This window comes from Camelina sativa, chromosome 15 (genome assembly GCF_030686135.1).
Source record: "Camelina sativa cultivar CO46 ecotype springtype chromosome 15, ASM3068613v1".
NCBI classification, from domain to species: Eukaryota; Viridiplantae; Streptophyta; class Magnoliopsida; order Brassicales; family Brassicaceae; genus Camelina; species Camelina sativa.
Window position 1 is genome coordinate 5,547,007 of NC_141894.1, and position 19,358 is coordinate 5,566,364.

Genomic DNA, 19,358 nt, shown 5'->3' on the forward strand with positions numbered 1-19,358 from the left:
CAAGCAAGCAACCTCATCTTTAGAACTTACGACAACGGCTTTTCTCAGCACATGAGTCAAGTACAAGATGGAAAAAGGAAAGAGAAGACAATGCAATCTGTATCTATGAACATCTAATAAGAACAAATCTCCTTATAATTAAACAAAATAAGTGCAGCAACATTTCGATATATCTGCTCGATTTACCAGCATTGATCTAAAGACGAGCCTTGATGAATATACAAACTACAAAACTGAATCTGCGCAGTGACAAAAGCTGAACGGGTCAATCCATATAAACATGTGCATCACAATATCTTCACTGCTCTTCACTTAAGTTTAGCTTTGCAGCTTTGTAGATGAAGATTGTAATGAACAAACGCCAATTCTTCCAGATGTTTTCGTTCACAATGGCTCATTCCTTCAGTGAGCAACAGTTTCTCTGCTAAGCTTCTCTTCAGCTTGTACCTTGAAGCACCTTCACATGTCTGGCTCAGAATTTTAATTGCAAAACTCTGCAGTTCTGGATACTGGCTTGCCGTTTGAGCCCACCACTCAGCTGCAAAAAGAAATTTGGAAACAACAAAACCTTTTGCTCAAGTGTCTACAAACAAAACAACTAAATCAAAACGTCAAGAAGTTCACTCACTTGGAGTTATTCCAGAGATCTCATCAGCTTGACTGGCCTCGTTAAAGCAATCTTTACCGAGTCTGTACTTATCAAGCTGTGCGGCAATTTTACTGTGACCTTCTTTTGCCACATGAACCAGAGAGTGGGTAAGACCTGTGGCAACTTCTGGATCAAGATGGAAATCAGTTGAGTAGAAAGAAGCCGGATTCAGAAAGTAACCAGTAGCATGAAGAGGATTGTGAAGTCGATTGTTCCAAACGTCATCTATCACATCCCATAACATCTCATAACATTGTTTCTCGTGATTGAATTCACTCGCGATATTCTCCTTTATGCTGTCCATAGTGTCATAGATATATCCTACATGCTGATTGTTGGCAGTTGAAAACAAGAGTAGACCATGAATCAGAGAAGATGTACATTTCCAAACTCTTTCAACATTTTCCCAAAAAGAGGAATCATTCATCAAATTGAATATAGCTGTGCCCCCTTCTTCTTTCTTCCAATCAAATGAAGCAAACATTGCTGCCAAGATTTCCTTCGCCTTGAAGATATTCTCTAGAGTTAGATACGGCTTAACAAACTCAAACTCAGAGGAGGAGGAGGAAACAGTTGTGACTATTCCATGACTGTGATCTCTGCAAAATTTGTTGTTGTTGATGAACTCCCAAATGCTATTGACCTTTTCAAGTATGTCTCCAAAGGAATGCATTTTCACAATATTTACCAGCATAAGCTCGAAACAATGGGATAGACTCGCAGACCAGAAAACTTCCCTGTCGTGACCAGCAAAAAGCTTTCCCAATTCACCAACCCAACCAGAAGTCGAACAAGCAATAATTTGAGTGGCGTTACGCACTCCAACATCCTCTAAGAGCCCATTGACTAGCGATAGCAAGGCAGTGACATTGTCTTTAATATACGAAACATCAAAGGACTTCAGATAGATTGGACCCGCAGGACAGTCAGCAACAAAAGAAACCAGATGGCGGCCTTTCTGGTCAATCCAAGCATCCAACAAGATGCTGCACCCAGTGATCTCCCAGGAATCTTTAATCTTCTTCACATAATCTTGCGCTTCTTTCAATGCTTCTTGAAGCATCCAGCCGTTTAAATCACGAGAGTCAGGGGTCTTAAGCCTCATCTGACAACCACCAACTGCCGTCATCATTTCTTTGAAACATGGGGAATCCACAGCTGAAAGGTCGACACAGTGTTCATAAAAGAACCGACCAATGGACATTTGGGCTTTGTTTAACAACAAATCCTGTCTGTCAGATTCCACAACTATGTCAACAAATCCTGTCAGTTTATCAGGAGGAGAAACACTCTTGCTTGACGAGTCTTGCCTTTTCTGACGCTTACCAATTTGGAAATTCCCAACTCTCTTAGCAGTACTAGTATGACCAGCATTTCCCTCCATAAGTATCTTCCGAAACATATCTCTAACAATAAGTGAAACCTGGTCACAGTGAGTTACATCACTACCTACACCACCCAAGTGAAACTTGAGACGATAAAAGCTGTTCATTTCTTTCCCACAGTGATTGCATTTAACCCGACATTTCTTTTCGTCCACAAAAACTCCATGCTCATGAATATCCGTGACAGAACCAGCCATTCTCAAGGTTTCGTTTTTTTTTTAATTCACAAAACACACAGATTAATGAATCAGACTTGGCAGCATTTGTTCGATTCTCACAACTCAGATCCTCAGCCGTTTACCTACAAACTAACAGGAACAAGCATCAAAATCAAATTTTGAGTTTTTGACACAGAATTCACTTAATTTCATCTCAGAGCAATTGAATTCATAGAGATGAATTAAAAAAAGAAACTTTTTTTTTATACCAAAAACCTAAAATAACCAGCAAACGAAAGGTAGAAGACCCATACAAATTATCATCACTCAGAAAGAAAAAAAGAAAAAAGTCGACTTTCAAAGATGCCTTCTCCATGGGTGACACAGCAAGGAGCAGCTTTTCTAACAGAGAACAAAACACATTGCTTTGGTAAGGGATGAGAGAGTACCTCGGTAGCTGTGTCAAAGCGAGTCAAAGTGAAGAATTTGTTTTACAGGAGACGATGAAACCTGGAAGAGAGACAGAATCAAAACCCTTGTTTTTCTCCTTTCCCCAGAGCGAGAGGGAAACTGAAGTACTTGTTTTTGACTCCGCGGATCAATGAAAGGGACGACGTCGACGACGCCTTAATTTGGCTTCTAAATTTATCTGAATCCCTTTGCTTTGTTGAGAGACTCTGCCTGCCTCAGAGACTTCCGTGTTGACAGACTCTGTCTGCCCCAGAGTCTTCTTTGGTTTCTTTGGTTTGGACATAAGTTTGTAGAAGTATCATTTGTTAGCTCAAGATGCACGTTGCTCGTGTCAAAGGAGATATAGAATGAAGTTTGGAGTGAAGCCAGTAGCTGTTAGAAGGATTTGATTTCTTGAACAGGGGACGCCAAAACTCAAGCATCCATGTCATGGCCTAGAGAAGAAGGAACATAAATTTCACAATGTGTAGATAAAATCAAGTATCAAGCTAAGTCTCCTTTATGCTGTCCTTAGTGTCATAATTATGATTACACCAGAGCTAGTCCACATGAACTCCCCTACAGTAACCACAGTATGATTCAAACAAGTAATATAAGCAGCTGAAAAAAATATGATTCAATTGTTCATGCGGCTAAACCAAAAAGAGTTGTGGTATATAAATTTAAGTTTATTATTGAACAATGTTGACGTGAAGAGTTGAAACGAGCCTAAAAACTTGAAAAAAAGCTGAATTCTTTACAAATTTAGATGATAAGAATCGATCTCTTTCCTAATGACCTGAGGCTGAGGTTGGTTGATTTGCAGGTCCACTAAACTTGGAACATAAGAAGAAGAGCACACAAGTGGGCGACTATATTTGGGCGCAATATCTCCAAATCTGTCACGTTTTCTGATTTTTGGGAGCCTCTCCGATATTCACAGATTTGAAGTATCCATCTTGTCTAATTATGTTGGCTGTTTGGTTGCAACGGGTCTTGAACAGTTGAAATTCGTTGTCTAGATCGAAAAACACAGAAACTTTCTTCTCCTCGTCAATAAAGAAACTCCCACCTAGATTACTAACGCTACAGCTAGAGGTCGAACTCAAAAACTGAACCGAGACTAATTTGATTCGTAACCCAAATCTCCACTGTGGGATGACATGACGAAACTTCCACAAGCCTTGATGTAATACCGCAAGCTGCTCGTCTCTGACACAAGATATAGATATAAACCTCTCTGGAACATATGAGGGAAACGGCAGAGGCAGCGGTGGTCCAAATTTTTCCAATGTAAAATCAAAAGGGAGTAGAATCTCCCCTTTCGTTCCTGCATCACTTATTTTCGTTAGAGCCAAGAAATAAGTATTTCCTTTCAAAGACACGCCGCGTTGAAAAAACTTATATATCCCAGTCGGGAGTGTCATAAAAAACCTTCCATGAATCAGAGCTAAAATTGTAGATTTCATAACACAAAACTTGGCTTTTGCTATTTGTATCACCGGAAAGCCTCAAGATTTTGTGGTTACGGTTCTTATCATACCCGAGAGCATACCTGTCTACCCTGTGGAAGTTAATTCTTGGTTGGATCCATCTAGTTTGCCCCAAATAGGGATTCCATACCACAAGCCTTGAGTTGTCCTTAGTGACGCATAGGAGTAAGCCGTCACAATGAAAGACTTGAGATATCTCGACTTGGTTAAGTATACCTCCTACTTGCTTTATACTAAATGGATCAACCAAGTTTTGGAGATCGAATCTCAACGAGCAAACCCTATAATCCATCATAATGAACCCTAAAAAGTACTGCTTTTTGGAAGAAAAAACAACTACATAAAAGATCATTTGTTCCTGGTGAATCTTTGATTTCGGGTTCTATCATATGTTTCTCACTAAAGCATACATGAACAATGATGCCTAATTCTGCTCGATTTACCAATAATGGTTCTAAACATGAGCCTTGATGAATATACAAACTACAAAACTGAATCTGCGCAGTGACAAAAGCTGAACGGGTCAATCCATACAAACATGTGCATCACAATATCTTCAATGCTCTTCACTTAAGTTTGGCTTTGTAGATGAAGATTGTAATGAACAAACGCCAACTCTTCCAGATGTTTTCGTTCACAATGGCTCATTCCTTCAGTGAGCAACAGCTTCTCTGCTAAGCTTCTCTTCAGTTTGTACCTTGAAGCACCTTCACATGTCTGGCTCAGAATCTTAAATGCAAAATTCTGTAGTTCTGGATGATGGCTTGCCTTTTGAGCCCACCACTCAGCTGCAAAAGAGAAAAACGACAAAACCCTTTTGCTTACCAATTCAACAACACAAGTGTTTGCAAATTAAACAACTACCTCAAGAAGTACACTAACCTGGAGATATTTCAGAGATTTGATCAGCTTGACTGGCCTCGTTAAAGCAATCTAGACCGAGTCTGTACATATCAAGCTGTGCGGCAATTTTCACTTGAATGTGACGTTCTTGTTCCATATGAAGCAGAGAGAAGATAAGACCAGTTGCAACTTCTGGATCAAGATGAAAATCAGTTGAATAGAAAGCACTCGGGTTCAGAAAGTAGCCAGCAGCATGAAGAGGATTGTGAAGGTGCTTGTCCCAGACATCATCAAGCACATCCCAAAACGGCTTGTAACATTGTTTACTGTGATTAAGTTCCCTCGCGACACTCTCCTTTATCCTGTCCATAGTGTCATAAATATATCCAACATGCTGGTTGTTTGCAGTAGAAAACAAGAGTAGACCGTGAATCAGAGGAGATGTACATTTCACAACTCTTTCAACTTTTTTCCAAAAAGAGGAATCTTTCACCAAATTGGACATTGCTTTCAAGTTTTTCTTCCAATCAGATAAAGCAAACATGGCTGCCAAGCTTTTCTTCGCCTTGAAAATACTCTCTAGTATTAAATATGGCGTCACAAACTCGAACTCGGAGGAGGAGACTGTTATGTCTTTTCCATGACCTTGCTCTCTGAAGATTTTCAAAACCGAGGGACTATTGTTGATGAACTCCCAGATACTATTGACCTTTCCAAGTATGTCTCCAAAGGAATACATTTTCACAATGTTCACCAGCATAAGCTCAAAACAGTGGGATAGACTCACAGACCAGAAAACTTCATTGTTGTGACTCGCAAATTGTTCTCCCAATTCACCAACCCAACCAGAGGTTGAACATGCAACGATCTGAGTTACATTACGCACTCCGACTTCCTCAATGAGCCCATTTACTAGCGATGTTAAGGCAATGACATCGTTTTTAATATCTGAAACATCAAAGGATGTCAGATACACTGCCCCAGCTGGACAATCTGCAACAAAAGAAACCAAATTATGGCCTTTCTGGTCAACCCAAGCATCCAACAAGATGCTGCAACCAGTCATCGCCCATGAATCTTTAATCTTCTTCACACGATCTTGCACTTCCTTCAATGCTTCTTTGAAACTTGGGGAATCAACAGCTGAAAAATTGACACATTTTTGGAAGAACCACTTTTGGGCTTTGTTTGACACCAAATCCTGCTTATCAGCCTCTTCACTTCTTTCACGCTTATGACCATTACCCATTTGGACTTCCCCAACTCTGTTAGGAGTATGACCAGATGTTTCCTCCATCAACATCTTTCAAAACGTCTTTATAAGAACTTGTTCACGGGGACCAACCAAGTGTTTCAGACAATGGAAGGAAGTCATATGTTTCTTACAGTAGCTGCATTGAACCAGAATCTTCTTCTTGTCCATACAGATTTCATGGTCATGAACATCCATGAAGGTACCAGCCATTCAAATCAGAAAAATACAGAGGAAGCATTTCTGGCTTTTCACAAACTCAGATTCCTGCCCGTTACCTGCAATTCAATCCAATACAGTTTTTGAAACAAACAGGAACATGCATATCACAATCGAATACTAAATGGCTTTAATTTAACACAGATTTCACTAACTTTATCTCAAAGATTGAAATCATTCATGTTCATCAAAGAGACAGAGAGAGAAGAAGAAAAAAAAAACGAAACTTTAATATCTCTACAATGACGAAAAACGAAACCAGCTTGAATGCTTAAACAAGTCAAACGAAAATGGTAAACCCATATAGTCATCTCAAGGAACTATCAAAATTATTCATCACCATCTCCTCCATGGTAACACAGAAGCTCAAAGCAAACAACTTTTATACAGAAGAACCAACCAAAAACTCAAAAACAAAAACACACACACACACATTGTTAGAATACCTGAGTCAAAGCGAGTCCAAGCGAGTCAAAGCGAGTCCAAGCGAGTCCAAGCGAGTCAAAGCGAGTCCAAGCGAGTCAAAGCGAGTGGTCGGTTACAAGAGACGACGAAACCCTTGATTTTGATATTTCCAAGCGAGAGGTGTGAGTATATATATATAGTGAAGAACTTTTGTTATTTTGCTTCCTGTAAGTAATTGCATACATGAAAGGTCTATTTTAGTATCGTACTCTCTCTCTCTCTCTCTCTTTTTTTTTCGTTAACCAGAAAAAGAATCACTCTTTGGAGACCCTTCAGATAATCATATGTTTTTGATTGAAACAGACAACTAAAAAGACCAAACTTTCAATTCTAACAAGCAAAAAAAAAAAGGAACATCCTCAAGATCCTTTATAAGTTTACACGATAAAGAACTACATTACAAACATCTACTTTGAGAGATCACCACCATCTCTCATTCTCTCTATAACCAAATTACACAAAACATACAATATTTACATACTTGAAGAATCTTGCTACCTATTAGGACCTTTCAAGATCAGCTTTGTTCTCAAGCCTGGGACGTTTCTGAGGGCTTTCACATTTGTTGACTTCGGTGTCAGAAGCTTTTTTCTTTTTAGATGGTGACGGCTGAGGAGAAGTTGCTCCGGTTTTAGACATGTTTTGAGAATCTTGTATAGAGTCATCACTAGGTGATAACACTGTCTGAGAAGGAGAAGAACATATAAACCTTCCGGTTTTGCGTTGTTCTTCCAACATCTTTTCCAAGTATTTAGCATGTTCTTCAATTCGCAGCTGAAGCACCCGTTGCACCTGCAAATTGATCAATTTACCGGATTGGTTATAGTAAAAAATCTCAAATAATTCTTTGGCTGAAGTAAAAGTCAGTTTTACCTCTAGCTGTTCATGCAATTGCTTCTGAACTTCCATCTGCATACGCAGAGCTTCAGTTAACTGTATGGCCCTGTCCATGGAAAAAGAAAGTTACTTTAGGGATTATGTTTAAAATGTCTGCGGATTGAACATGGAAGCAGATAAACACAATGCTTTACCCTTTCTTTTTCTCGTCAGCTTCACTGTTACTCAAAGCCAGTTTCCTTTCTTCTGAGGTCTCATTCTTTTTCTCTGCGAAATAAACGAGAAAAGAATAGGATGTAAAACTTTCTGCTAGATGATCATGCAGGAACAGAGAATCTGTGCAATCACGATAACAACTTGGAGGCTTTACCTTCTTTTTTCTCTGGCATATACTTGGCTAGTCTATACTTCTGCAAATTCATAATTTTCACAGATATTCAGATGATTCGGTATTATGTACTTGTAAACTTAGTCAGATTCGAACTGATTTAGTACCTGCAAGTGGCTTTTTACGTGATAGATTGTCAAGCCCTCAACATTCATGAGCTTCAGAACAGCCTTTGGGGTGGCCTCTACATGTTTGAAGCAACACCGTATTAAGCATTATCGACAAAAAGATGAAATAAGAACCAACGAGAAGCACAAGAGTAGATAGAGTTCTAATTTATAAGTGCCTACTCGTATCTCATAAATCTAAAAACTCACTTTCGGGACCTTCAAGTTTGATCACCGACTTTACAAAAGACTCGTGGAGCTCAGGAGTCCATCTCATTCTCGGCTTGTGATTGGCTGCTGATCCCGGAGAAGGGTGAGATGAAACTACGTCAACAGACAATGCTCCAGCAACACAGCTTTGGCTTGGACTCAACCTGGTAACTGGATTTGACGAAGCCAATGGCGTTTCATAGATCTCCTGTATCAACCAGAAACTAAGTGTTCAAGTAGCAATAAAATTTTCACACTCTAGGTATCAACAACAAAGGCCGAAAGTCGTAAAATTTTCACACTATTTGTCATAGCTATGCAAAGTAACTGATGCAAACAACTCATAAGAGATGTACAAGACCGAGATTAACTTACATCAAGCCTGGGAGTTTCAGCACGGTCTGTGATGGCCAGCTCAAGTTCATCAGACAGGAACTGCAACTCCATTTGATCTGATAAACAATAGCTGTCATTCGAACAGCCAAAATCATGAAAACCGCCATCGGAACAAGCATCCCCGGAAAGATTAAGGAAATCTTTGACAAGCGATCCAGAGTTGTCTCCTCCACCATATTGATTTCCCAAATCCTCACTGAAAACAGATGGAGATCTTGCAGACTCAACTCCAGAGGCTGAGTGGCTGTAAGAGGAAGGATCAGGGAGGAAAGGAAGACTGTTTCCTAGATGTTTTTGAGTCTCAGAGGTTGAAGATGATGACAGGTAAAGGTTTGTGCAGAAGGTTGAAGAGCGAGAGAAGGTGCTCTGAGAAGTATTCTTTGACCAAAGCTGACCAGGTGAATCTGGAGATTGTGATCTTATGAAGGGAGATTTCCTGGTTTCTGGTTGGACATTCAGAAAGTTATGCACCGGAGGTAGAGAAGACAAGCAAGCTTGACCAACTCCTTTATCATTTGGTGTCGTTGACACAAGGCTATGTCTGTTCATGGTTGCTTTGATAGACTTGCCGAATCAGTTTCTTACATCAACAATCAAGATCCGCCATAAGTTTGCAGTGTTAGCCTTCAAGCCGCTGTGAAGCAAAACATTAATAGAGGAAGATAATTAGCATAAGAATGTGTGAGTCAATAAACATGATTGAGTTCAGTTAGTTAAGTTAACTTTCAGAACAAGGAATACAGAATCATACAGTGATCCATCTTGGCTGAGTCACACCAAACCGGATCTAAATCCAAGAAAACTTGACAAATTAAAATGTTACTTGGGAACTCAAACTGTGGAAGCGGAGCAACAATAAAAGGATAATTTTTTATTTGTTAAGACTTAGACTCCCGAGATTGAGATTCATCATATAACATAACAGACATTGAAAGGAGCAACGATTAAATGTGGTTAATATTCAAGAAAATGCAAAACGAGGAACCGACACATGATGAAACCTTTAAAACTCGCATAGAGGAATCAAATCAGGTATTGAGAAGAGAAATAAGGTTTTTAAAAAAGCAAATCTAAATCCAGAATGCTGAGAGACTGAGAAGTAGTAGTAGTACGAGTCACAGAGATAAATCGAAAAGCAAATTTAAGCGAAGGAAGACAAGGCAAATAGAAACGGACCTGAGAAGATGATAAAGTCTTCAACTTTTTTTATACTTCCTGCCTCCTAACCCCTTCATAGCATAGGGTCATAGGGAACTAGGGATCATCCCTTAAAAAAACACTAAATGTGACATCAGAAGCAAGAAAAAAATTGAAACTTTTCTCGAGGGTAAACAGGCAAAATCAGAGAGAACACATAACAAGAGATGAAGTTAAATCCCTAGCAAAAAAAAAGAAGAAGAAGAGATGGGTTTAATGGAAGGAGAAGAAGAAGAAGACGACGACGATTTGGCCTAGACGAATCGCCATCGAGGAAGAGTAGAGAGAAGTGTACTGTTGGCTTTCCTTCATTGGTCTCCGTCTCGCTGGACCTTCCCACGCGTGATTGCGTCGCGTGTGGCTTACGTACCAATTCGATCCGTTAGCTCATCTTCCACGTAGGAGCCAAGTGGTCGTGCGTTTTGCCACACGCTTCTTTTTATTTTATTTTATCTTATGTTTTTTTTTTGTTTTTAATAATAAATTTGATGTCGTCACTTATTATTAACTCTCTTTCATTTTCTCTTCCTAATCATCGTTGGTCAATCATTAGTTTTATAAACTACTACATTATTGTGTTAAATTGAATTATATTGAGGGAAATTTTATCAAAATTTTCTTAATTGATGATTCATCTGGTCGATTCTACTTTGCAAGCTTTATTTTTTATTTTTGTTTTTTTGGTTCAGTTAGTTCTGAATGTTTTACATTTTTTTTATCATAATAGACTAATAGTTGGAGGTATTTTATGTATGTATGTGTGTGTATTTTACAAAGAGGAGATGTTCCTTACGTTTAAAATTTGATAAGTAATTATTTAAGTTCAACACAACTTCTTTTGCAAAGGATTGGAGTTCTCTAGTAGTACAAGGAAGCTGAGTATCTTCTAAATGTCAACTTTGATTTTAATTTATTAATTAACAAACAAACAAAAATACATTACTTTTATATTCGATGTGTAGTTAAATACGAATGGGTCTTCTGTGTGTACCTCAAATACGAACGACACAATAATATATTAAGTGATGATTTTACAAAAAGTTGCTTATTGATAAATATTTTTGGTAGTTTTCTAAGAACAAACGTGAAACTAAAAGAAAAACACATATTAAGCCTAATAGCAATTAATTGAGAAGCGAATAGTGAGTACAACTGTACAAGTGGTGGGCAAAAATGATAGTGACGGATCTCTATTGCATTTTAGTAAAATATGATTTCTTTAAGTAGCAAATTAATGATCATTAACCTTCCGAAAAGAAAGACAAAACTATACTAGAGCATCACCCCCTAAGATGTGGGACATATTAGAGATATATATCTAAAGCCTCAACCACACAGACCGATCCACTTTCGTTTTTGTTTCTATTCTTTACCACATAATTAAGATAATGTTGAAATCTAAAGCTCATCATAGAGATTAGAGAGAATGAGCTCACCAAATGCTTTTTACCTGTTTTATTATATCTTGAACGTATATATTAATGAAGTGAAAGGCTGAGGCTTACGTTTTGATTCACCCCTATAAATTAATATAATTAGTATTAAATTTTAAATGGTACTATCAGATCTTGTAATCTCTGAGGGGTTTGGAAGTATAAACTAACATGAAGCTGAAAAATAACAACATATTACATGTTTTCAATTAGAATTAACATATTTGGGCAGATATTATGATCTAAATAAAACAAGCGACTTGGTTTTTGGTTTTTCGACAACTAGAGTCTAGAATTAAAGCGTTGCTCCATCTATATACCAGCTGGATAAATAACTTAACAAACAAATATTATACTAGTATTAGAGTACATCAATTTGCTGAAACTTTTTTTTTCTAATATACACATGATTGTGTGAATTGTGTCTAATCTACAAATAGAATATTCTGATTGTTTTTTTTTCTCTCTATATGAAAACAAAATTATGTGAAAACTGGCAATGAAACTTGTAGTTCTCTACTTGCAAAAATTACGAGTTTATAAGACTATTGAAAGCAATTTCGAAAGAAGACAAGATAGAGTGGGAAGTGAAGAAAAACTCGAAGGATCATCAAGTGGTAGAACGTCTCAATCCTTATATATATTTCTTTTAGGCAACATCAATAATTCAAAAACGCTTCTAAGTCATAATTGGTTGGTGGGGGTAACCATCACTATAACACATCCTATCTTATTACTTCCCTAATTCTCGAATCTCATCATTCTAGTTTATATATATTTTTAGTATAATAGAATAAAAGTGTAATTTTCACTAAAGGTTTGATAAATCCAATTCACAATTTGCATTTTGCCAATACACCTCAATATGTATCTGTAGACTATAGTCCCACAAAAGGTGACCCACTTTTGTCCTATGTTTTGGTTTAGTCTTGTTCAAGAGTTGGGTCCACTCACAATTAGTCAATTATTTAGCAACTTAACACAAGTACATTTCCTTAACACATCTTAACTAGAAAAAACAAATGGGCTATGTAAAAGAGTCCTTTATATATAGCAAATTAATGATCATTAACCTTCCAAAAAAGAAAGACAAAACTATACTATAGCATCATCGTCTAATCCCAGGAGAAGGAGAACTTTCGCCCAAGCAGCCTTCTTCTTCTCACTCGCCGTCATCTTTTCTTCTCCATTATTTGGCCTAAAACAAAGCAAGAACGAATTAATGAGAGGATTTCCTATATATTCTTGCCCAGAATAAAAGATCAAGAATCTAATTCATGTACATGCGGAGAGGAGGAGTAAACACGAAGCTGCCGTCCGTTCTTCGACTGATCCTTGGCCGCCTAAAAATAAAACAAAGCACGAACGAATTAACGAGAGGTTTTCCTTTGTTACCAAGAATACAGGATCAGGAATCAAATTCATGTACATATCGGGATGACGAATCATAAGGCTGCCGTCCGTTCTTGGACTCGTCCACATCCCGGGTGGCGCCATGAAGGGGAGCATATTTTTTATGGGCGGCACAACCCGAGTAACTTGAAAAAACCCCAATCCTTTCACATCACATCCACATAGTTGCAGCGCTTTCTCTACGGCAGCACATCCACATAGTTGCAGCGCCTTCTCTACGGCAGCTTGTCCCAGTAAAGTAACGGTAGCTATGCTATAAAAAACCAACGTACAAAAACAAATCTTTGGTTAGCATTTGATAACATATGAGAGTTGGGAAAAAAAAAAAAAAAACATTGGGAGAAAGAGGCCACAAACCTGTCCAGAACACCTTCGCATTCTTCTATGTCAGCAGGAGGAGCACAAGCACTCAGGACACGTCCACATTGAGAGAAATGTTCAATCAGCGCATACTCGACATGACTCGCATGAAGCGAAATGTCATATCCCCTAACTACCATCCTAGTAATTTGATTGCATATTATTAACATGACAGCAACATATCTTACAGATCCAAAAAAAAAGAAAAAATTAAATAAAAAAAAAGTTAAAACGAAACAAGTTACGTGAACTGTCGGCTATTGTCTGAGTCTCTTGTAAGAGAGAGCACAGGGTCAAGGTCAGTGGCGTTAAACGGGCAAGGCTTAGCGACTACCTTGTGTCCTCCCATGTCACTCCCACTAAGTTTCAACGCTTTCTCTTCTGCACCTTCTCCCCGAAGATAAACCAAGGCAAAACTGTAAAAACAAATACAAAGAGTGTTTATAATTAAGCAAATTGCATTTCAACTTTTGTGAAAGAAGTGGAGGAAAGACGCCACAAATAAACCTGTTGAGAATAATACTGGGGACGCTAACGTATCCGGGAATATGAACATGTATCATCTCCACATGAAGCGAAGTGTTTTCTCATACCCTCAACGAAATCATAGCCAGAGAGCGAAGTGTCGTATCCCTCAACGTAAATCCTGCTCAACATCCTACTGCAATTGCACTCGCTCATCATGCTACTGCGAATTGCAGTTACTAATATTATTAACATGACACACAAGACATCTTACAGGTGCACATCTCAACAACAACAAAAATCAATTTTGTACGTACCTGCCTACATCACTATCGTTCAATTCCACACCCTAGGGTACAACAGATCTAATCAGAAACTTCGAACTGAGAAACAGAGAGATTATAGGAAACCATAATTAAGGATCGAAGAATAGATTACTTTGATGGCGGATGCGTCCATTGAGAAGTTGAGAAGATGCGATTGCGCTAGGTTTTCGAGGGCGTAAAAAGATCCTTTTCGGTTCTAGGGATTTAGGTCTTCCTCCGTGAGGATGAAGGTATATAATTCTCTTTTTTTTTTCCTTTCCGTTCCTTTTATTATTATTTTGGTTTGGGCAGGTAACTTGTATATCTCAAAACAACCCGTTGGGTCTTCAATTTACTTCAGGCCCTATATCGTCAACCAGAACCAACCTATGTCATCGAGTTATTTAGTTTTATAAAATTAAAAAAAACTACTAACATTATTGTGTTAAATAAATTATCTAAATTGAAAAATTGATGTAACTAAATTCAAAAACTAAAACATAATTAAACTTTGATTAGATGAAAGGATAAGTATTTTAGGTTTTTCTTTTAATAAAATTATTTGAATAAAAATAAAAACCAACAAAACAAATACATTTAGATTTAAATGATTCATCTAAACACGATAAAAAATAGAACAAACAAACCACTTGATTATCTGAATAAATCATCTAGATTAAAATAACACTTTATCAAACAAACAGGGCCATAACTAGGAGATACATTCAAACCATTATATATGTATATATATATATTTTATAGGGCTTATTAGCTCAATATTACTTTTCTTGAAAATAATACTTTAAATACTTTATATTAAGATTCAAACCTATCCAAAAGCCCAAAAGCTAAACGTATACACATCATCATGACTAAATCAGTTTTTACACTCACATTAGAAAAACTATAAACTAAATTCAAAAATATCAAAGAACTTTGAAGTGCGCCAAGACCATGTTAATGGAGATGAATACGTAACCTCCGTATCCCCAGTTTGTCCCATAGCAGTCTTGGCAAAGCAAAGTAAGACCCGGTCACCATTGATGATGTATATTGCTACCGCCAGTAGAGCATGATAACACGTGCAGGACCGGTCCGACAATTTTCGATGCCTTACGCCAAAAAAAAATTAAATACCATTTTTATTATTGTATATAAAATCACAAAATAGTAATATAAAAAATTATTTTCATAATTTAGATTCTAAATCTATTATTTTATTAGTTTACATTGTTAACTAAATTGCTGTAGATAGGATAGATGGGCGGACAAATGAAATAAACCAGCAGTTATCGTGGTTGGGAAGTTGGTGTAGCGGATCACCCAAATAATATTCGCAAGCACCCTGGACACTCAAATCCAACTCCTAAGAAGAGGGACAAACACAAATATAATAATGTTGTCATGTCAATTGACCAAAAAGGCCCTAAAGAATTAAACGAACTTAACTCAAATCGCCGTGGCTCATACTCGTACTCAAGATTCAGAGAGGGAAAGAATTTATAGTTTCGTATATATTATGACTTTCATTGATAGAGACTTTAAAGGCTTTAAAATTAATTTAAAGTTTTAAAAGCTAAAATTTTACCAATCATGCTTTCATTTAGGCATGGGCAAAATACTTAGAAGAATTATGAACAAATAAAAAACAAATAAACAAACGACTTCGTTTATTGACAACTAGAAGAATTAAATTTAAAGCATTGCTCCATCTAATAATATACCATCTGGATAACTTTAATAGATTATACTTTTACAGTACATCATTTTGCTGAGCTTTTTCTAGTATAGAATGATATGTGTGTCTAATCTACAAATACAATATTCTGGTTGTTTTTCTATATATAAAGGTAAAGATTTTATGTGAAAAATGGTAATGAAATTGAAACTTGTAGTTCTCTTCTTGCAAAAATTATGAGTTTTTAGACTATTGAAAGCAATTTCGAAACAAGACAAAGATAGAGTGGGAAGTGAAGAAAAACTCGAGGGATCATCAAGTGGTAGAACGTCTCAATCCTTCTAAGTAATAATTGGTTGGTGGGGTAACCTTCAATCACTTTAACACATCCTATCTTATTTACTTCCCTAATTCTCGAATCTCATAATACTAGTTATATATATTTTTAGTATAACAGAATAAAAGTGTATTTTTCACTAAAGGTTTGATAAATCCAATTCACAATTTGCATTTTGGCCAACATCTCAATCTATCTCTATAGACGACTATATAGTCCCACAAAAGGTGACCACTTTTGTCCTATGTTTGGGTTTAGTCTTGTTCAAGAGTTGGGTCCACTCACATTAGTCAATTATTTAGCAGCTTAACACAAGTACAGTTTCCTTAACACATCTTAACTAGAAAAAACAAATGGGCTTTGTAAAAGAGTCCTTATATATATTTGGGTTTTCATAATAAGGCCCAAATAAAAAAAGTTTGGTTATTGCCAAAAAAAAAGAAAGAAAGAAGAAGGTTTCGGACAAGAAGAGACACATACAACGATTCAACGGAGACTTGAAGTTCGGTTATTGTCTCACACACGTTAGTTTGGTCAGCCTCGGTGTACGTACAAAGACCACAGAGATTGACAACATTTCACATGTTTTCTTTTTCCTAACAGGCCAGTGACCTTCATTTACGGTTAATTATTCCATTCGTTGATTCAATGCCGTTGACTTTGTGATAATTTCTCTTACAATTCTAATTTCATTGTCCTGACAATTCGGAGAAAGAAGATCTGCATTTTTGCTTCAGGTTCGATTTTCATTGTGATTTTTTTATTTTTTTTTTCAATTACAAGACTTTTTGAAATTCAGACACAGTAATGTCCTCATCCGTGTGATGCGTGAACATTCATGATTTTACTGGAATGAGTTGTTAAATTTGGGATTTGCTTCCTGATCAAACCTTCCCCGCTTGGAATGTGATTATTGGGATTTACTTCCCCTTTTTGCTTCGTGATCAAACCTTCCCCTCTTGCAATGTGATTATAATGGGTTCTTGTTGTCAGTTTCTTGAATGAGGTTGTCAGTTTCTTGTTCTTTTTTTTTGTTTTTTTCCTCCAGATTTTTGACAATGGCAGATGGGAAACCTAGTTTCACAGTTGATGAAGCTCTTGTGGCGATGGGATTTGGTAAGTTCCAACTCTACGTCCTTGCTTACGCTGGGATGGGTTGGATTGGAGAGGCCATGGAGATGATGCTTCTCTCTTTCGTTGGACCTGCTGTTCAGTCTCTTTGGAATCTCTCTTCTCGGCAGGAAAGCTTTATTACCAGCGTTGTTTTTGCTGGTATGCTCATTGGAGCTTACTCTTGGGGCATTGTTTCTGACAAACATGGCCGCAGGTAACTACTTCTTTATTGAATCTTGTTTGGTCTAGTATGGTGCCCTTTTTTGTTCATAGATTGTGTATTCCTTGTTACCGTCAACTCAATAGGGGATTGTCTGAAATTGTTCTATTTGTTCATATGATTCCTTGTAACTCTTCAATTGAATTATCTCTGAAGTTGTATGTTCAGTCTATGACGCTTCTTCTATGTATCTTATCAATTTTCACCAATGACGCATTGTGGCTTCATTTGATTTGATGCTTGTGCCTTATCTTCCTCAGGAAAGGATTTATTATAACTGCGGTGGTGACTTTTGTAGCTGGTTTCTTGAGCTCGTTTTCACCAAGCTACACGTGGTTGATCATTCTCCGATGTTTGGTTGGTCTCGGGTTGGGAGGAGGTCCTGTTCTTGCTTCTTGGTATCTTGAATTCATACCTGCACCAAGCCGAGGGACTTGGATGGTTGTTTTCTCAGCTTTCTGGACCGTTGGAACCATATTTGAGGCTTCCCTCGCTTGGGTACAACACATGCGCTTTCTTTGCTTATTTTACATGTACACATTGGACGCTAGCTTTTCACATCACCTTGATGATTTTTTTGCAGTTAGTCATGCCAAGATTGGGTTGGAGGTGGTTACTTGCATTCTCTTCTATACCTTCATCGTTGCTTCTTCTGTTCTATAGGTGGACATCTGAGTCTCCTCGTTACTTAATCCTACAAGGCCGGAAAGCTGAAGCTCTTTCTATATTAGAGAAGATTGCGAGAATGAATGGAACCCAACTACCCCCAGGTGATCTCAGTTCAGAGTTGGACACGGAGCTGGAAGAGAATAAAAACCTTCCAACAGAAAAAACTCTTCTCCTTAAGCCTGGAGAAGTAGGAGAAGCTGTTTTAGTGTCCAAGACAGTACTACCAGCTGATAAGGAAGCAGGTTTCTCGTTACTAGCTCTTCTATCTCCAACGCTAATCAATCGGACTTTGCTATTATGGGTTGTGTTCTTTGGAAATGCTTTTGCTTATTACGGCGTTGTCCTTCTCACCACCGAGCTGACCAGTTCCCATAACAGATGCTATCCAACCGAAAAAAAGTTGCTAAATTCAAACGACGTTAACTACAGAGACGTTTTCATCGCCAGTTTTGCAGGTACGTACATGCATATATATAGTTTCGTTTAGCACAAGCAAATCCAAATCGGATAAAAAGTCTAAATCTTTATTATCTTGATCTGTGGCATCCTCTCAGAGGTTCCAGGTCTACTGTTATCAGCAGCAATGGTGGATAGACTTGGACGAAAAGTTTCAATGGCATCAATGTTATTCACCTGTTGCTTTTTCCTTCTTCCTCTGTTATCTCATCAATCTCCATTCATAACTACTGCTCTTCTCTTTGGCGGTCGTATATGCATCTCGGCTGCTTTCACGGTTGTTTACATATATGCTCCGGAGATATATCCAACGGCGGTGAGAACGACTGGAGTAGGAGTGGCGAGCTCGGTAGGAAGAATTGGAGGAGTCTTGTGTCCACTGGTGGCCGTTGGGTTAGTTCACGGATGCCATCAGACGATCGCTGTTCTTCTATTTGAGATTGTGATTCTTGTCTCAGGGATTTGCGTTTGCCTATTCCCTTTCGAGACAAGTGGTCGTGACCTGACAGATAGTATCTCTGCGTCCAAAGAATCACCTTCAGCCTCTGTATAGACAAATTCTTTTTGACCAATGTAGTTATTTAATTATTGGAAGGAAAGAAAACAAAACGATTACAAACAGAGATATGATTAATATGATTAATATTTCATGTGTAAACATTATTATACAAACTTGAAAATTTGTAAAACGAAGTCTCTTTTACGAAGACATTGTTTGTTTGGAGACTAAGGGGCAACTGATTCGGCTTGAGATATAGATTGAAATCGAAACCATCAAACATACTTTAAAATACTAGCGTGAGTACTTAAATACTTTTCTTTCTATTAACTTTTCAATCTCTTTGCAGTTCGAGAATTAT

General features: G+C 37.6%; 5 protein-coding genes across 8 annotated transcripts; 1 reads left to right on the forward strand and 4 right to left on the reverse strand.

Annotated features, from left to right (window-relative positions):
* Positions 1-117: 117 nt before the first annotated feature.
* LOC104745529 (uncharacterized) lies at positions 118-2,921 on the reverse strand. Of its 2 annotated transcripts, none has more exons than XM_010466795.3 (3): positions 2,642-2,921; positions 629-2,342; positions 118-538 (listed from the first exon to the last, which is right to left on the reverse strand). In XM_010466795.3, the coding sequence occupies exons 2-3, from the start codon at positions 2,229-2,231 to the stop codon at positions 309-311; spliced, it is 1,833 nt and encodes a 610-aa protein (XP_010465097.2). In that variant the 5' UTR covers positions 2,232-2,342; positions 2,642-2,921; the 3' UTR covers positions 118-308. The 2 variants fall into 2 exon arrangements, with proteins under 2 accessions (XP_010465097.2, XP_010465098.2); XM_010466796.3 differs by having other exon boundaries at positions 629-2,335; positions 2,642-2,858.
* A 1,531-nt stretch (positions 2,922-4,452) lies between these two features.
* LOC104745528 (uncharacterized) lies at positions 4,453-7,133 on the reverse strand. Its single transcript, XM_010466794.3, has 3 exons — positions 6,896-7,133; positions 5,018-6,508; positions 4,453-4,923 (listed from the first exon to the last, which is right to left on the reverse strand). Exons 2-3 carry the CDS (start codon positions 6,279-6,281, stop codon positions 4,706-4,708), a joined length of 1,482 nt encoding a protein of 493 aa, XP_010465096.2. The 5' UTR covers positions 6,282-6,508; positions 6,896-7,133; the 3' UTR covers positions 4,453-4,705.
* Positions 7,134-7,222: 89 nt separating this feature from the next.
* Positions 7,223-10,456, reverse strand: LOC104745527 (myb family transcription factor PHL6). 2 transcript variants are annotated; one of them, XM_010466791.3, is made up of 8 exons: positions 10,029-10,456; positions 8,832-9,486; positions 8,457-8,664; positions 8,247-8,323; positions 8,122-8,161; positions 7,946-8,018; positions 7,788-7,857; positions 7,223-7,706 (listed from the first exon to the last, which is right to left on the reverse strand). In XM_010466791.3, the coding sequence occupies exons 2-8, from the start codon at positions 9,399-9,401 to the stop codon at positions 7,416-7,418; spliced, it is 1,329 nt and encodes a 442-aa protein (XP_010465093.2). In that variant the 5' UTR covers positions 9,402-9,486; positions 10,029-10,456; the 3' UTR covers positions 7,223-7,415. The 2 variants fall into 2 exon arrangements, with proteins under 2 accessions (XP_010465093.2, XP_010465094.2); XM_010466792.3 differs by having other exon boundaries at positions 9,604-10,317.
* Positions 10,457-12,422: 1,966 nt separating this feature from the next.
* On the reverse strand, positions 12,423-14,348 carry LOC104745532 (uncharacterized). 2 transcript variants are annotated; one of them, XM_087488661.1, is made up of 8 exons: positions 14,159-14,348; positions 14,038-14,069; positions 13,763-13,943; positions 13,501-13,671; positions 13,253-13,396; positions 12,912-13,148; positions 12,766-12,825; positions 12,423-12,680 (listed from the first exon to the last, which is right to left on the reverse strand). In XM_087488661.1, the coding sequence occupies exons 3-8, from the start codon at positions 13,816-13,818 to the stop codon at positions 12,578-12,580; spliced, it is 771 nt and encodes a 256-aa protein (XP_087344787.1). In that variant the 5' UTR covers positions 13,819-13,943; positions 14,038-14,069; positions 14,159-14,348; the 3' UTR covers positions 12,423-12,577. The 2 variants fall into 2 exon arrangements, with proteins under 2 accessions (XP_087344787.1, XP_087344786.1); XM_087488660.1 differs by having other exon boundaries at positions 12,766-13,148; positions 14,159-14,289.
* Positions 14,349-16,368: 2,020 nt separating this feature from the next.
* LOC104745533 (organic cation/carnitine transporter 7) lies at positions 16,369-19,156 on the forward strand. The gene is made up of 5 exons (XM_010466799.2): positions 16,369-16,777; positions 17,089-17,367; positions 17,634-17,871; positions 17,957-18,497; positions 18,597-19,156. The coding sequence occupies exons 2-5, from the start codon at positions 17,099-17,101 to the stop codon at positions 19,049-19,051; spliced, it is 1,503 nt and encodes a 500-aa protein (XP_010465101.1). The 5' UTR covers positions 16,369-16,777; positions 17,089-17,098; the 3' UTR covers positions 19,052-19,156.
* The last annotated feature ends 202 nt before the right edge of the window (positions 19,157-19,358 follow it).

Coding starts and splice junctions, on each gene's coding strand:
- LOC104745529 (XM_010466795.3), bottom strand. CDS start 2,231: ATGGCTGGTTCTGTCACGGATATTCATGAGCATGGAGTTTTTGTGGAC. Junction 539..628: donor GATCTCTGGAATAACTCCAA/GTGAGTGAACTT, acceptor TTCTTTTTGCAG/CTGAGTGGTGGGCTCAAACG.
- LOC104745528 (XM_010466794.3), bottom strand. CDS start 6,281: ATGTTGATGGAGGAAACATCTGGTCATACTCCTAACAGAGTTGGGGAA. Junction 4,924..5,017: donor AATCTCTGAAATATCTCCAG/GTTAGTGTACTT, acceptor TCTCTTTTGCAG/CTGAGTGGTGGGCTCAAAAG.
- LOC104745527 (XM_010466791.3), bottom strand. CDS start 9,401: ATGAACAGACATAGCCTTGTGTCAACGACACCAAATGATAAAGGAGTT. Junction 8,665..8,831: donor CTGAAACTCCCAGGCTTGAT/GTAAGTTAATCT, acceptor TGGTTGATACAG/GAGATCTATGAAACGCCATT. Junction 7,858..7,945: donor GCTGACGAGAAAAAGAAAGG/GTAAAGCATTGT, acceptor TTCCATGGACAG/GGCCATACAGTTAACTGAAG.
- LOC104745532 (XM_087488660.1), bottom strand. CDS start 13,818: ATGATACATGTTCATATTCCCGGATACGTTAGCGTCCCCAGTATTATT. Junction 13,397..13,500: donor GACAATAGCCGACAGTTCAC/GTAACTTGTTTC, acceptor TCAAATTACTAG/GATGGTAGTTAGGGGATATG. Junction 13,149..13,252: donor TGCGAAGGTGTTCTGGACAG/GTTTGTGGCCTC, acceptor GGTTTTTTATAG/CATAGCTACCGTTACTTTAC.
- LOC104745533 (XM_010466799.2), top strand. CDS start 17,099: ATGGCAGATGGGAAACCTAGTTTCACAGTTGATGAAGCTCTTGTGGCG. Junction 17,368..17,633: donor TCTGACAAACATGGCCGCAG/GTAACTACTTCT, acceptor TATCTTCCTCAG/GAAAGGATTTATTATAACTG. Junction 18,498..18,596: donor TTTCATCGCCAGTTTTGCAG/GTACGTACATGC, acceptor GCATCCTCTCAG/AGGTTCCAGGTCTACTGTTA.